The sequence below is a fragment of the Poecilia reticulata genome, chromosome 2, assembly GCF_904066995.2.
Source record: "Poecilia reticulata chromosome 2, P_reticulata-male-v2, whole genome shotgun sequence".
Taxonomy (NCBI): Eukaryota; Metazoa; Chordata; class Actinopteri; order Cyprinodontiformes; family Poeciliidae; genus Poecilia; species Poecilia reticulata.
Window position 1 is genome coordinate 46177168 of NC_088831.1, and position 17488 is coordinate 46194655.

Here is a 17488-nt window from a genome sequence, read left to right on the forward strand (position 1 = left end):
TCATGGACCTTAAACCTTTCCGTGTGATTTCATCTACAGCTGAGGGAACAGCTGGCGCAGCGGCATCAACCGCCGCCTCACCGCTCCACCGCCTCACCGCTCTGCCGCTCCGCCGCCTCACCGCCTCACCGCCTCACCGCCCCGCCGCCTCACTGCCCCGCCGCCTCACCGCCTCACCGCCCCGCCGCTCCGCCGCTCCGCCGCCTCACCGCTCCGCCGCCCCAACACCCCGCCGCCTCACCGCCCCGCCGCCCCGCCGCTCCGCATCATTGGCTGCGTGAGACCGCGGGCGGAGCGTCCAGCAGCGGCTCCACTCCGAGCTGCATCCCGAACCCCGCAGCCGCATCCTGAGCAGCGCAGCGGCGGAACCGCGGAGCCATGAACCAGAGCGCCGGAGCCGCGCAGCACACCGGGAGCTTCTCCCTGGACGAGAAGGTAAGCTGACCTCTGACCTCTGACCTCAGGTGGGCTGCTGCAGCAGGACGCTGCCTCAAGTCCCAGAAAGTTGCTCAAAGTTCGGCTGAAGGCGGTGAATGTGTCCGGTGGGTTCGGTTCGGGTTCTGCTGGCCCAGGTCGGGCTGAGAGGAGAACATGGAGAACTTCTGCTGACGGCATCAATAATTCATGGCTCTGCAAATATTCAGATTTAATATTTAATACTGACCTTCACGTGTCTGACCCGGACCGGACGGAACCGAGCCGCTCTGACCCGGACCGGACAGAACCGCTCTGACCCGGACTGGACGGAACCGAATACTGCTGCTGCAGCTGCTGCTGCTGTTGAATCTCCACTCAGAAGGTTAAAGATTTTCTTATTATTATTTAAATAAATAAATTCATCCTCATTGTCAGAGTTCAGCTTTTTACTCATGTTAGTTCAAAAAGTTTCTTTAGTGAATATTTCATAGAAACTTCATGAATAAAGTATTAAAACTTTATTTGAAAGTGAAAATAAAACAATGAGATGAAATCATTTACCATCAAGTCTTTAATGAACAACTTATTTTACTTTAAATTTCAATAAGGATCATCAATGCTAACAGCGTTAGCCTCCCTCAGCTGAAGTCATCAATAATCAGTGATGGTTCTGGTGGAGGACGGGCTCTGGTGCTGCTAATCTCTACAAACTTAAATCAACTTTGATTTTAATTCCTCTGATTTCATTCAAAGCTGTTCAGCTGAAGAGACGTTGAATAATAAACCATCAGGACAAATGTTGGATTTTTCAGTAACTTTGGGAGTTTAATTAAAATGTATCAGTAAATAAATTCAGTTTATTTCTAATAATGTCTCAAAGAACTTCCAGTTTATTATCAGTGGCGGCTGGCCAGTAGGGGGCGCTTGGGCGCCGCCCCCTTTAAATTGTTTAGATAATAAATAATTTAATTCTTAACTGCAAAATACTTAGAAATGTATTTATTCATACTGTATGTCCAATAGACATGTTAGAATGTATTAAAATAGTAAATACATAATTCTATTTAATTGCTCACATTGTGCACACTTCCTCTGTGCAGGGCGCCGTTCTAATGAGTGTGTATGTAGGCGCATCAACGTTTGGCAAGCAGGTTGATCTGAGGCTGACTTTTAATTGGTTATTTAAGGTTTTCCACAGGGCGCAGCGCTCTGCGTCCCGGACACACCCATTCTGTTGTGTCATTACTGGTAGAGTGTCAGTACTGGCTCATTTTTTTAAAAACATTGTGTGATTGGACAATCCTAACGCAGTTCGTTAGGTCGATTCACGTTTACGTTTGCAAAGTGGAGTAGTTTCAAAATGAGAGAAAACTCTGTTTTGTCTTTACAAAAAAATGCTTTTACAAAGCGTTCACTTGAAGAAAAAAACAGGATAAAGGAGCTTGGACCGGATCGTCCCAATTTACAAATTCAGCAGCAGGCAAGTGATCGTGGACGATCGATCCTGCACGCGGGCTTTTTCCAGCTCTTCTTATGACAAGCGGAGTTGGGTAGCTGGATGTGATGTCGGACACTGAGTGTAGAAGACCATGAAAGGATTGTTGCTGCAGAGGTGAGTTGTTGTGGAAAATCACTGTTACACTGGTTTATAGTAGTGTTATTCAATATATTAGGAAGATGTGCGCTGTAGTTAGAAATACCTTTAGTTGTGTCTATGCTGTGTAGGTATGTTGATGTAATGTTTGTCAGCAAGATATATTATTTAAGCTGTACTGAAGTTTATGGGGAATAAAACATTTGGTTACTGAATTTTGTATAATCTTGTCCCACAAAAATGCTGTAACACATTTCATAACACAGCCTTAAAAAATGGCAGCAAATGTTATTAAAATCAGTAAGTTTATAAATAAAATGTGTTCCTTCTTTCTATGACTTAATAGAAAGGACAAAATAACATTTCATATTTAGAATGAAAAATGTGATTATAAAATCATAATCTTCATGTTTGTCCTTCTCTCTTAAGGTCTGTGATCATACTGGGAAACACCAGGGAGCTTTTCTTTCACAAACCACCTTGTTAGTGCCACACTCCTGCAGGGGGACAGATTTGAACAATACAACACAGCATTTCCTGAAGATGCACTGAGCAACACCTTAAAAGCCGATCCAGTGCTCAATCGAGGTAAACTGAAGACAGAGCTTACTCTCATCTACAGCAAGGAAGAGTTCAAAGCCTGTTGTGGTGCTGTGGGCCTACTCCAGCTGTTTATGGAAAACAATCTAGAAGAAGTCTTTTCAGAAACTGTCACGCTCTTGAAGATCCTCATCACCACACCCATGACCACAGCAGAAGCTGAAAGGTGCTTTTCAACTCTGAAAAGAATCAAGACTTTTCTGAGAAACTCAATGATTCAGGACAGGCTGAATGCATCGGCCATGTTGTCACTGGAGAAAAGACTGGTCACAGAGATGACCGACTTTAACAAGAATGTAATTGAGAAATTTGCAAGGCAGAAGGAAAGGAGGGCAAAATTCATGTTCAAATAGTGCTATTTTTTAAGATTTGTTTTGTTTGTTTGTTTGTTTGTGTGCGCCCCCCTCAGTTTTTTTAGCACCAGCCGCCACTGTTTATTATTCAGATCAGTTAAAAAGTTTCCATGAAAATCTTTGGCCCGCGACACCAGTCCTCCTGACCAGCAGGGGGCGGCAGTGGAGAGGAAAACATCCCATTTAACAGGAGCAGCCCGGAACATAGACATTATGTCTATGGCCCTGAACCAGAACCAGAACCGGGTCAATCCCAGCAGCCTGGTCTCACAGCCAATCAGATTCCAGATCAGGTGAGGCAGCAGGAAATGACAAAACATAACAGGAAATAGTAGCAGAGCAGTAGGAGAAAATAGTGAAGACAGATCAGGGAACCAGAGACGGTCAGAGGAAAGTTGGGGAACATTCTGGAAAAACCTGGAAGAACTGATCAGGATTTGGTACGTTAGAGTTAATAATAATAATAATAATAATAATAATAATAATCATAATAATAATAATCATGGTTCTCTCCCTGCGGTTCCCCACAGCTCAGCTCTTTGCTGCTCTAATAATAGAAACTCTTTATTTCCTGAATCAAAGCAACAAAAAAAGAATCGTTTCACTTCAGGAAGTTTAATTTAGCAAACCTCGGTTATTTTTACCAGCTTCAGAAACTAAAATATATTCATAAAGGAAGAAACTGTCACAGCACAGGCTTTGATCCAGAGCAGCTGCTGGGTGGTTCTGATCAGCAGAACCGGGCCGGGTTCGGTTCTGGGCTGAGCTGGGATCTGGGCCAAGCTGGGATGATTCAGGAATGAAGAACCTGAACATTAAACTTCAATATCAGGTTTCACACAGTTTGACGGCAGCAAGAGAAGCAGAGCTGAGCTGCCAGTATAAACCAGTATAAACCAGTATAAACCAGTATGAACCAGTATAAACCAGGATAAACCAGAATATGAACCAGTATAAACCAGTATAAACCAGTATAAACCAGTATGAACCAGTATAAACCAGTATAAACCAGTATGAACCAGTATAAACCAGTATAAACCAGTATAAACCAGTATAAACCAGTATAAACCAGTATAAACCAGTATGAACCAGTATAAACCAGTATAAACCAGGATTTACCAGTATAAACCAGTATAAACCAGTATGAACCAGTATAAACCAGGATTTACCAGTATGAACCAGTATAAACCAGTATAAACCAGGATAAACCAGTATGAACCAGAATATAAACCAGAATATGAACCAGGATAAACCAGTAAGAACCAGGATAAACCAGTATGAACCAGGATAAACCAGTATAAACCAGAATATAAACCAGTATAAACCAGTATGAACCAGTATAAACCAGTATAAACCAGAATATAAACCAGTATAAACCAGAATATGAACCAGTATAAACCAGTATGAACCAGTATAAACCAGTATAAACCAGTATAAACCAGGACACTCTAGATGCTGAGAGGGATCCTGGTGCCCCCTGCTGGTGCATTCTGGGTAATGCGAGCTCCTTGCCTTCAGAACAGCCTCAGGCTTTGACTAGGCCTCAGTTCATCAGGGAGACAAACAGAAACACAAAAGAAAAACAGCCTGCAGGTAAAATTACATATTTTAAAACTTTATTGCAACAAAAATCCTGAATATTTTCAGAGTTTTATTAAAAACAACTAGAATCTGAATAAACACGTCTGGAGTCAGACGTTCCCATGGCAACAAAGACTGAATCACATGTGACACGTGTGGGTTAGCGTTAGCGTGACCCCTGGGTTAGCATTGAGAGCTAGGAGTATCTTCTGTAACTGGCAGGTTGTCGATTTGAATCTTCCCTCCGTCTGTCTACGTCGTTGCTGTTTTCCCATGTCAGACCCTCAACCCGCCTCGCCTGCTGCTGGTGGTCCGGTTGGGTCCGGTTGGGTCCGGTTGGGTCCGGTTGGGTCCGGTTGGGTCCTGGCAGCTTTGGTTCTGTTCTGTGAATTATTCCCAGGGATCACCGAGGTGCCGTTTGTCTCTGATGTTCTGTTGCGGCGGAGCGTGAACTGTTTTAGATCCAACATGGCCGCTGATGTTTTAGATCCAACATGGCCGCTGATGTTTTAGATCCAACATGGCCGCTGATGTTTTAGATCCAACATGGCCGCTGATGTTTTAGATCCAACATGGCCGCTGATGTTTTAGATCCAACATGGCCGCTGATGGTTTAGATCCAACATGGCCGCTGATGTTTTAGATCCAACATGGCCGCTGATGTTTTCCTGCCAGTCATGATCAGAGCTCATGAGTTTCTCTGCTGATGAACAGAAACTGCCGTCTCTCCCCTGCAGATGAGGCGGAACTGCAGCATCTGGCCAGATGCGGTAATGACGTGGCGCCGCCAGCAGGGGGCAGCGTCACGCTGGATGAATGCAGCCGAGAATCTGATCAGTTTATTGATGACATAATGTTGTTTTATTGGATAATCAGCAGCTGTAAGCGCTCATATTAGACCAGACGGTCATGTTCAGGGTTGTTATGGTAATCCAGATCTGAATCTGAATTAGATGTAAACATACAGCAGCAGCTTTATCAGCCTTCCAATCAGGTTTCCTTTACAGACGGCTAATAAATGTTATTAATTCAGCCGTAAGCACTTTATAAATCATTAATAACTGCTCATTAAGCATTAATTAACGGCTGTTTGCTGACTGAGATCCAGAGGTTCTGTTGGACCAAGCTCCAGTCTGGCACCAGGAACAGCAAACTGGACCATCTGCTGGACGAATCGGGTCAGCATAAACAGAACCGAGCCCAGAACCGAGAGTCGCTCAGAGTCGTTTAATTGGAGCAGAGCTGCATTGTTTCAGAGAGTCAGTACCACTGTCAGGTTCTGCTTCAGGTTCTGTCAGGTTCTGCTTCAGGTTCTGCTTCAGGTTCTGTCAGGTTCTGCTTCAGGTGGGCAGCAGTCCAGACGTGGTGAGACAACACCACATTAGAGTTAGTTTCTACAGTGGATGCTATCATTAGCATTAGCTGCTGTGGATGCTAACATTAGAGCTAGCAGCTGCAGTGGATGCTAACATTAGCATTATCTGCTACATGTTTAGCACTAAGATGCTGTTACAGATGTCAGATCACATTTTTTTCTGACAAACTAAACTTTTCTCTGCTAAACCAACTAGCCACCATCTTCCTGTCAGCAGACTGTCATGGCGTCATTAAGGGGCAGCAGGTTGTGCCGTTAGCCGCTACACTCTCTTCACATCGCTAGCCGATCACACATATCGATCAATGCTAGCTACACTAGCAGTGCTTGACTTGCCACAAGGGGGCGTGTCAGAGTGAGAACGGAGGGTGACGTCAGCATCAAGCCAACTGGACCTTCCAACTGCAGTACCGCCGTTCAACCCAAAGGGGCAGCACTGAGACGGTTTCAGGCTAAATTATTAATTAATTTACACAAAAATAACAAATTCCACAGAAAAATAAAGATGGAATGTGAAAGGCAGAAATGTTCTGGTCGGGTTCGGCCCGGGGCGATCGACAGCAGGGGGAGAGAGAGGCCTGTTTGATGTGAGGATCTATTATTGATGTCTGAGCTGCAGAGCAGCAGCAGGTTCTGTTGGGAGGAACCGGCCAGGATGGTGATGCAGCAGAACCTTCAGAACCTTCAGAACCTTCAGAACCACAGCTTGGACTGTTATTCACATGAACATCTGCTGTTCCAGAATCAGCTGGGAGTCGGGTCAGACCTTACCGGGTTCTGCTGGGTTCTGGAGCTGCTAGCAGACAAACCTGAGCCTCACTGAGCTAAAACAGAAGCTTTGGATAAATATGACGGCTGCCAAAATAATAATTATTAACATTAATTCAGTCCCATAAAACATCAGTAAACGTTTGACTGGAGGGACGATGCAGCTGGATTCATTTGATGAGTTATGAATTTAATATGCAAGATATTCAGCAAAATGAATGAATGATGAACGGATGAAGTGATGGATCATATTCAAAATTCAAATTCAGAAACACTTTATTGATCCCAACTAATAATATCTGCTGCTGTTGGTCCTGATCTCTCAGCCGTTTCTGTCCTGAAATGAATTTTCTCTGCAGAAATCCTCCTTCAAACATCTGTTTGATTTCCAAACATGTTAATGCTGCAGATGAATCAAATGATATCCGTCCTGGAAACGGATTAACTTTCAGTTTCAGGGAAAGAGAAAAGCAGCTTTTAATGAAAAAGCTGGTTGACGAGGCGGCGGGCCGATAGCATCGCTGTGTCTGCTGACCTCAATCTGTGCTGCTCACCTCTGCAAATGAGTCTGGAGGCAGAAACGTCAGATTAATTCATTAAACCTGGACCCAACTTTTCCTCCCACTGATCCTCTCAACTGTTCACACTGAGGCCAGAGACGGAGCTGCTAACAGCAGCTGCTAACAGGAGCAGCTAACAGGAGCAGCTAACAACAGCAGCTGCTAACAGGAGCAGCTAACAGCAGCTGCTAACAGGAGCAGCTAACAGGAGCAGCTAACTGTTCCATGAACCCAACCAGATCATTTTGTCTAAACCAAGGGACCCAAAGTGGCTCGTGCATGTTTCAGTCTCTCCCTGCTGGCAGCACCATCCTCCTCCACTAGAGGCAGTACCATCCTCCTCCACTAGAGGCAGTACCATCCTCCTCCACTAGAGGCAGCTCCATCCTCCTCAGCAGGTCAAAGTTCCTCTCTGGCCTCTAATGAGCCTCATGTGATGCAGGTGTGTTAAACCAGGTAGAGACTGAAACATGCAGGAGCCTCCAGGACCCACTCTGGACCCACTCTGGACCCACTCTGGACCCCCTGCTCTGATGTTTTCTTCCACCTTGTTCCCAGGAGGTTCTGGTTCCTCCAGCAAATGTTTCATGCGAGAGGCGGGGTCACAGGTCACCTGGACAGGTTGCAGGGCAACAGAGACATGAACACACAGACCAGTTAACCTCACAGTCATGTTTCTGGACAGAAAGGAACCAGGAACCGAACCAGGACCTTCTGGCTGCGAGGCAGCAGTGCTACCCACTGCACCACTGCACTGACCTGGACAGAGCTAGCCAAACTGCTAATGCTAATGTGTGACAGTGGAAACATTGATTAGCATTTTGTGCCAGAAACGTAACAGAATGTGATAATTTAGTTTGATTAATGTTCCCAGGTTTTTACAATAAATCGCTAATGCTAACATTGGACACAATGTGCTGCAGAAAATGTTAGCAAGCTAAAATAGACGATAAAGAGGATTTAATTCTATACTCAGAGTCTGATGACATTAAATTTGATTAAAGAGTTTAGCAGAAAACGCTGATAAAACCTGATTTATCTTAAAATAATCATCAGCATTCCAGCACAATAAGATGATAAATTATGACTCGTGATTTAAACACGCAGCATTTCATACAAACGTCTCCTGACTTTATTAGCATAAAACCAGGATGAACAAACCGATGTTTTTATTTAATGATTTGATGAAAATATGTTGATGAAACCATGACGACGAAACGATCAGCAGCAGGTCGTTTCCAGAAAAGCTTTTCTCTGCCGCAACATTTTAGCTTCAGGGTCTCAGGCTGCTGATCCCGACTAACGGCTCCGAACATCACAGCAGAACCGCAGGTCCAGTCAGACCCACCGGCTCCGGTTCTGACCAGATTCTGACCAGAGCGGGTCAAACACACAGCCAGTGAAAGGAAAGGAGGCTGGAAGCTGCCACACACACACACACACACACACCTTCACACACACACACACACACACACACCTTCACACACACACCTTCACACACACACACACACACACACACACACCTTCACACACACACACCTTCACACACACACCTTCACACACACACACCTTCACACACACACACACACACACACACACACCTTCACACACACACACACACACACACACCTTCACACACACACACCTTCACACACACACCTTCACACACACACACCTTCACACACTCACACACACACACACACACCTTCACACACACACACACACACCTTCACACACACACCTTCACACACACACCTTCACACACACACACCTTCACACACACACACCTTCACACACACACACTCACACATATTTAATGAGAACTGAAGCATCAAACTCTGGAGAAATTGAAGGGATGCATCATTGATCCAGAGTTAATCTCTGTTGTCCATAAATGTGTTTATTTGTCCATAAATGTGTTTATTTGTCCATAAATGTGTTTATTTATCCTCCCAGCTGTTAAACAAACGTAGTTCTGCATTTTGAAACATGTAAAAACAGAAACTTCAGCTCGTTTCTTGTCCATCACGTCGTTTGTAAAGTCAGAATAAAATATGAAAAACTTGTTTCTGAAAATGTCCTAAATAAATAAAATGACCTTAAAATGAACCGCTGGTTTTTAAAAGCAGCTAAATAACAACTGACTGTTTGGCAGTAATGTTTCCCCTCAGATCGACGTAACTCGTGTTTTTCCCTGTAGTCACTGAAGTTCTTCCTTCCTGTTCATCAGGACTTCGGGCCGATCGGACCGGACCGGAACTGGAAGGGAATCGGCATCTCGCTGCTGGTCATCATGGCCGTCCTGTCCTGCATCGGCCTGTCCATAGTCCTGCTGTCTCACGGTGAGCCGGCGGCCGCCGCCGCTCGTCTCCCCGCTCAGCGCTCATTTCTGCTTCCTGCTCTCAGATGGGTCCGGTAGGCCGCTGGCCGCGCCGCTGGCTCTGGATGACCTTTTCCAGAGGAGCTTCCAGATCCACGATCCGGAGGCAAAATGGATCAGTGGTGAGTTTTAATCAGTCAGTCAGTCCTGACGCGGGAGAGCAGAGCAGCAGATGTTTACATTTTAATTTATTGATTAATTAAAAGCTCAATGCAATTAACCGCTTTACTCTTTTATTTTTATATTCTGAGGTCCAGAACCGGAACCTTTGCATTGTGTTTCCAGTACGGCCATAAATCTGGCGCACAGCTACATCCACTAGCAGCAGCGAGGGAAGCGACTTAACGCTACTTCCTTAAAAAAATTTAAAAATATGTTGTTTTATAAGATAATGTATCTTTTACGGTGCCAGTAATGCCATAACTAATAATAAATAATAAAGACTTTGCGGTTTTCTGCTTTAGTAATGTAATTATATTAGTTGTGTTACCTCCCCCCGCCACTAGAGGCAGTAGCAGGCCCGGAAAGATGTGACTGAGGAGCAGATTTAGAAGTTCACCGAAAGCTGCAGAATTAGTTAAAAACTGTGAGCTGCGCTGAAGTAAAATGGAGAGACAGAAGTTCAAAACCACACTAAGAGAGAAAATCCTTCTTAAAAATGAAGATATATCGCAGATTTCAAAAGAAATTACAAACGGAAGGCCGCGGAAACATAGCGCCCCCTTCAGTCACGGCGGTCCGTCCCGCCCCTTCCTGTTTGCTGCTGCGAGGTCAGCAGGGCCTGAGGCGGAGCTGCTCGCCAGATGCGTTTAAGGCACTTTTTAAAGTAGGAAATTAAAGTGAAACCTCAATAATACCAATTCGTTTGGAGAATGAAAATTCAATTATAGATGCTATTAAAGATGATTGAAACATTTTACACTTTTATAGGGGTAGCAGAGAAGACCCTGACAGCCCACCACTGAGTAGCAGCTAATGCTAATGCTAGCATCCACCTTAGCAGCTAATGTTAGCATCCACAGTAGCAGCTAATGCTAATGTTAGCATCCACAGTAGCAGCTAATGCTAATGTTAGCGTCCACAGTAGCAGCTAATGCTAATGTTAGCATCCACAGTAGCAGCTAATGCTAATGCTAGCATCCACCTTAGCAGCTAATGTTAGCATCCACAGTAGCAGCTAATGCTAATGTTAGCGTCCACAGTAGCAGCTAATGCTAATGTTAGCGTCCACAGTAGCAGCTAATGCTAATGTTAGCATCCACAGTAGCAGCTAATGCTAATGTTAGCATCCACAGTAGCAGCTAATGCTAATGTTAGCATCCACAATAAAAAATGATTTGAAGCTGAAATCTTAAAGATAAACACAGTCTGGATGTTTTAAAGAATCTTTATTGAGAATACAGACCAATAAAATACTTTTAATCTGGAATTTTTATGAAGTAGCCATTTTGAGCAGAGCTAGCAGAAACCCAGCAGCAGAATGAAAACCAATAAGACATCTTTACATTTAAGCAGTTTATTTTGAAGGACTGGGCTGAGGTTCCGCTCCGACGTGACGGGAAATAACATTTAATTTCTGTTTTTCTTAAACGTCTCGTGTTTCTGCCGCTGCAGCGCAGGACGTGGTCTACCGCAGCTGGAGCGGAGACGTTTTCACGCTCAACGCCTACAGCAACGAGACCCAGCTGCTGCTGAAAAACTCAACGTTTGTGAGTCAAACTAACTAATAAAATAAGAACAGTAAGCTCTTATTGTGGAGGGCCGGTGGCTCTAACCCTGCCGTTAAACTTCCTGTCTCCCACCAATCAGCTCTTTCCAGTAAACTATTAATTTGCTGTTTTATTTCTGGCTGATGTTTTTATGCACAGCAGAAAATATTAAATTTCTTTTTCTGTGCAGGCAACGTTTAAGGCTACTAAGTTTGCAGTTTCTCCAGACAAGAAGTTTGTTCTGCTGGGATACGACGTTCAGCCGGTGAGCCTCAGTCGGGTTCTGGTCCAAACTTCGGACCAGTTAAAGTTCAGACATGTTATGACATCATCAGTTATTCCTGATCAGATGTTACATGATCTGAGGATGATGTCACGGCTCTTCATGTCCCTGATTGGTTCCTTCACGTCATGTGACTGAAACCTGCATCTTAGAATCAGGAAAAAAGGGATTAATGTTTCATTTGCAGTATCAGTGTCCCTTTGGAAGGTCAAAGGTCAGATAATCAGTGAATCTGGGGTCATGATTGGAACCGTTAGGGAACAATAACCAATAATCATCCTCCGCCCTCAGAACGGCTCGTTTTAGCGGTTAGCCTCCAGAGGGAGTTAAAGATGGCCGCCGGGTTCGGCTCCATTAGAACCGACCCGATGTTCTGTAAGCCTCAGAACGCGGCTGATGAACGTTCCCCTGGTGGAAACAATCGGCCTGTTGGGGGCAAAACATCTGAATTCAGGAGAAATGAGACGAAACATTCTGATATCATAGTTCAGAAATAAAACTGTTTGTTACTAAAAACACAATAATGTAACAAAACATGAGCTGCTGGTTTATCTGGAACATTTCCAGTTTGGGTTCGTCTGCATTTGCAGGCCTCATCTGGGCATTTATTGAAATTATTATTTGTGTATTTAGTTTACATTTTATTCCATTAATGACACATACTAATTAATTTAATCGGTTGTTTATTTAGACTTGGCACTCTCTGCCCTCCGTACTCGTCATTATTGAATGACAGGCCTGTGGCCACCAGCCGTCCAGCCGTTTCCGTCCTGCAGGATCTGAAATTAGCCAAACATCATCCTGGGATTATTCTCTAAAGATGGAAAAACTCTCCTCTCCATTCTGGAACCTTATTGAGACCATAATTCTCCACAAGTTCATATTTATTGATTCAATATTCAGCTGGGAAGGTGTGTGTGCGTGTGCATGTGTGTGTGTGTGTGAATATGTGTGTGTGTGTGTGTGTGTGAATATGTGTGTGTGTGTGTGAATATGTGTGTGTGTGTGTGTGAATATGTGTGTGTGTGTGTGTGAATATGTGTGTGTGTGTGTGAATATGTGTGTGTGTGTGTGTGAATATGTGTGTGTGTGTGTGAATATGTGTGTGTGTGTGTGTGAATATGTGTGTGTGTGTGTGTGAATATGTGTGTGTGTGTGTGTGAATATGTGTGTGTGTGTGTGAATATGTGTGTGTGTGTGTGAATGGTTATGAAAAACAACTGTCACACTTTGTGTCCAGATTCTGCTGCAGCTCAGACCTGGAGCAACGCGGCCAGCAGGGGGAGACATTTTGACTCTAGAACCTCAGAATGGAACCGATATAAAGAATTCAATATATACACAATGCAGCATTAGCATTAGCTAACAGTTAGCATTAGCCCAGCATTAGCTCCACACTGTGCAGTTCCTGCTGATGTTGGCCAGAGAGTCAGGAAGATGAACGTCTTCCATCCAACTGGAAAACGTTCATTTCTGAAGTTATTTATGTGAGAGGTTGAGATGTTGGCTGAAAGGGAAAAGTTTTACTCTTAAAACGGGGCAACGTGTTCCTGAGTGTCTCAAAATGAAAAGGCCAGAAATGTGATGCTGAATGATGAATATCTTTAAGTTTTCATATAAATTGGTTACTGTTTCAAATTGATGTTAGTTTTTGTTTAGTTTTCTATATCTGTCTGTCTAACAAACATAAAATTAAAAAAGATACATATATAAACTATGCAGCAGTGATGGGATATAAGAAACCTGACAATGTTTTTCATATTTCACATCTTGAATTGATAATCTGGTGAGTCGCTGATATCTGGAGTCATTTCTGTCAAAACGTTGCAGATTTTGCATTTGGACACAAAAACATGAAAAGGTTTTGGGAACTGCTCCACTGTGATCCTGTTAACGTGTCGCCAGCAGCATTTTTCTTTTCAAGGCCTTTTAGAATGTTTGTGTCTTGGTCAAGAACAAAAAGAAAAATATGTTCAGATTCCTGAGTCGGATTACAGTTCAGGAAGTTCTTCTGCTTTCTGGCCACTTTGAGCAGGAAGCCCAGAATAATCCTGCAGGCATCAGTTTGGACAGCTAAATACGGGGCCTGATGGCTCAATTCACGTTTATAAAAATGTCATCTTGACTCATCATAGTTATGTTTCATCTTTAAATGACGAATCTGTGACATTATTTCAAATATCTTGAAAAAGTTTGTCAAAATGTTAACATTTCTTCAATGATTCTCACTGGTCAGGATGTAGAAGCAGAAAGTTTAACAGCTGTTGATGCGAAACTCGGCACATCGATTCACCCGAGATGGAAACGGGTTGGTGACGTTTAAAACTAGTTGAAAACGGGTTGAAAACAGGTTGAAAACGGGTTGGTGACGTTTAAAACTAGTTGAAAATGGGTTGGTGACGTTGAAAACTAGTTGAAAATGGGTTGAAAACTGGTTGGTTACTTTTAAAACTAGTTGAAAACGGGTTGGTTACGTTTAAAACGGGTTGAAAACGGGTTGAAAACTGGTTGGTTACGTTTAAAACTAGTTGAAAACGGGTTGGTGACGTTTAAAACTAGTTGAAAACGGGTTGGTGACGTTTAAAACTAGTTGAAAACGGGTTGGTGACGTTTAAAACTAGTTGAAAATGGGTTGAAAACTGGTTGGTTACGTTTAAAACTAGTTGAAAACGGGTTGGTGACGTTTAAAACGGGTTGAAAACGGGTTGGTGACGGTGAAAACTAGTTGAAAACGGGTTGATGACGTTTAAAACAAGTTGAAAATGGGTTGAAAACTGGTTGGTTACGTTTAAAACTAGTTGAAAACGGGTTGGTGACGTTTAAAACGGGTTGAAAACGGGTTGGTGACGGTGAAAACAAGTTGAAAATGGGTTGAAAACGGGTTGATGACGTTTAAAACTAGTTGAAAACGGGTTGGTGACGTTTAAAACTAGTTGAAAATGGGTTGAAAACTGGTTGGTTACGTTTAAAACTAGTTGAAAACGGGTTGGTGACGTTTAAAACGGGTTGAAAACGGGTTGGTGACGGTGAAAACTAGTTGAAAACGGGTTGATGACGTTTAAAACAAGTTGAAAATGGGTTGAAAACGGGTTGATGACGTTTAAAACTAGTTGAAAACGGGTTGGTGACGTTTAAAACTAGTTGAAAATGGGTTGAAAACTGGTTGGTTACGTTTAAAACTAGTTGAAAACGGGTTGGTGACGTTTAAAACGGGTTGAAAACGGGTTGGTGACGGTGAAAACTAGTTGAAAACGGGTTGATGACGTTTAAAACTAGTTGAAAACGGGTTGATGACGTTTAAAACTAGTTGAAAACGGGTTGGTGACGGTGAAAACTAGTTGAAAACGGGTTGATGACGTTTAAAACTAGTTGAAAACGGGTTGGTGACGTTTAAAACTAGTTGAAAACGGGTTGGTGACGTTTAAAACTAGTTGAAAATGGGTTGAAAACTGGTTGGTTACGTTTAAAACTAGTTGAAAACGGGTTGGTGACGTTTAAAACGGGTTGAAAACGGGTTGGTGACGGTGAAAACTAGTTGAAAACGGGTTGAAAATGGGTTGAAAACTGGTTGGTTACGTTTAAAACTAGTTGAAAACGGGTTGGTGACGTTTAAAACTAGTTGAAAACGGGTTGAAAACGGGTTGGTGACGTTTAAAACGGGTTGAAAACGGGTTGAAAACGGGTTGGTTACGTTTAAAACTAGTTGAAAACGGGTTGGTGACGGCTGACGTTGTGTTTGGGTTCCAGGTCTACAAGCATTCCTTCCTGGCGTCCTTCCTGATCTACGACCTGTCCACCAGGTGAGCCGCTGCCCTCATGTTGGGCACTGCAGCCGCTCTGATGCTTCATGCGGTGCGTTCACTGTCCAGGGAAGTGTGGGAGCTCAACCCGCCAGAGGTGTCGGACTCCGTCCTGCAGTTCGCCTCGTGGGGCGTTCAGGGCCAGCAGCTGGTGAGACATTCAGGACCATCTGACACTTTTTATGTTTTAATAAAGTAACCATGGTTACTATAACCTTTGGCTTCAGCAAATGTCTCTCCCTCTCTAGACTTTCTGCATACATGATGAATGAAAATATGTTTAATCCCATTAACAAATGAAACATCTGATTCATTTTTAAATGTTTTTTTGTCTGTTTTCAGAAATCTGTATTTTTCGTTATTTTCCGGATCGAGCAGCAGAGCAGCATAATTCGACGTCGGATCCAGCTGCTGTTTGGTTTCATGTTTATGGCTCATATTTACTGAGCGTCAGAAACGATTCAGACATGAGAGCAAAGGAAACGTCATTTCTCCGAGCCTCACACAGAAAATTAAACATTTACAAGTTTAAAATCCCTAAAAACTGTTTAAAAAGTTTCAGCAACGGGTACGAGAGGCTGAAACCTCTGATCACCTTTGACCTTTGACCTGTCTGCATCGTTATAGTCCTCCAAGTTTCTGAAACCACAGAAACTTTGAAACACAATAGAGTCTGAAAGTCTCTGATGTTGGACGCTGGTCAGCCGGTGTCTTCCTGTCTGGTCCGCTGATAGATGTACGGCTGATAGATCTGTGATGGTCTCTGCTTGTCCAGCTCTACGTCTTTGAGAACAACATCTACTACCAGGCCGACAGCCGGAGTTCCTCCTGGAGGCTGACGTCGTCCGGACAGGAAGCCGCCATTTTCAACGGCATCGCAGACTGGCTGTACGAGGGTAGGACTGACCGGCAGCTGATTGGCTGAACCATTAGCAGCAGAACCGTTTCTGTTGATGCATATTAAGCTGTTGTTATTAAATTATGAGCATTTTTACAGGAGGGATTCCAGTCGTTGTTGTAACTCCAAAAAAAGCTGAGATTCACTGAAACCATCTACCTGAGCTTCTACGGAGAGCTGAAGCTGACAAAATTAGAAGATCCTGGAGATATAGAAATATTTTTAAATGAGTTCCCGTCAGAAAATGTAACAAAGATCACTTAAAAATCATGAAAGATTGTCTTTATTGCATTAAATCAAAATTTATACACAGATGTCTCATTTCATTCATGTTGACATTTAATTTTCAATCAGATTAAATTCCTTTTTTCTGCATAAATTTCCATCAAATTATTTATCTGTTTAATTTAGGCTAAGCTAGGTTATGCTATGCTAGGCTAAGCTAGGTTATGCTATGCTAGGCTACGCTAGGCTAACTCTGCCCTGCGTGTCCAGAGGAGGTGCTGGACTCCCCGGTGGCCCACTGGTGGTCCCCTGACGGCTCCAGGCTGGCCTACCTCAGCATCAACGACTCGCTGGTCCCCAGCATGATGCTGCCTCGCTTCACCGGCTCGCTCTACCCTCGAGGGACAGAGTACCCCTACCCCAAGGTGGGCTCACACCCAGCTGATGTGTTAGCTTGCATCAGGCTGCAGCAACATTTAAAGTCCTGGAAACTATTCCAGGAAGAAGATTAGCAGATTTCCAGAAGTTGGGAAAGTTTTGTAAACATCTGCAGACGGAGTCTGGAAGTTTGGTTGAGGTCTGACTTTCTGAGGCGTTTCATCAGAGCAGTGTTTGTTTCAGCCTGCTTCACCCTGCTGCTACCTTCACTATCGTCATCAAGTCCTCTGCTGCTAATGCTACTGCTGCTCCTGGTTGTGTTTCCTGCAGATGGGGCAGATCAATCCCAGCGTCAGCCTCCATGTCGTCTCCTTAGACGGCAGCTCCGCCTCCACCCAGATCAGGCCTCCTGACAGCCTGGAGAACAGGTCTGACCTTTAACCCCTGCTCCACACTCACAGGACCACTTTAACTGCGATTGGGCTAGCTGCATTAGCGTTAGCTTTGGAGAGGCTGCTCACTAGCTTTCTGAGGCTGGTCACCCACTGGATCACATAGCATGGATAG

General features: G+C 43.8%; 1 protein-coding gene across 4 annotated transcripts in view; it reads left to right on the forward strand.

Annotated features, from left to right (window-relative positions):
• Positions 1–250: 250 nt before the first annotated feature.
• LOC103460881 (inactive dipeptidyl peptidase 10-like) overlaps positions 251–17488 on the forward strand; it is a 44433-nt gene continuing 27195 nt past the window's right edge. For 2 of the 4 annotated variants that reach the window (XR_014086736.1, XM_081604839.1), the window contains exons 1-10: positions 251–435; positions 9479–9590; positions 9655–9750; positions 11243–11337; positions 11528–11602; positions 15368–15420; positions 15490–15571; positions 16196–16316; positions 16814–16968; positions 17252–17349. Coding sequence is in view for 3 of the 4 variants with exons in the window: in XM_081604839.1 (XP_081460965.1) it covers positions 379–435; positions 9479–9590; positions 9655–9750; positions 11243–11337; positions 11528–11602; positions 15368–15420; positions 15490–15571; positions 16196–16316; positions 16814–16968; positions 17252–17349 (944 nt within the window). In the remaining variant the exon portion in view is untranslated. Of the gene's footprint in view, positions 436–1721; positions 2030–2440; positions 2600–9478; positions 9591–9654; positions 9751–11242; positions 11338–11527; positions 11603–15367; positions 15421–15489; positions 15572–16195; positions 16317–16813; positions 16969–17251; positions 17350–17488 lie in introns of those variants that run through there. The other 2 variants (XM_081604841.1, XM_081604840.1) reach the window with 2 other exon arrangements.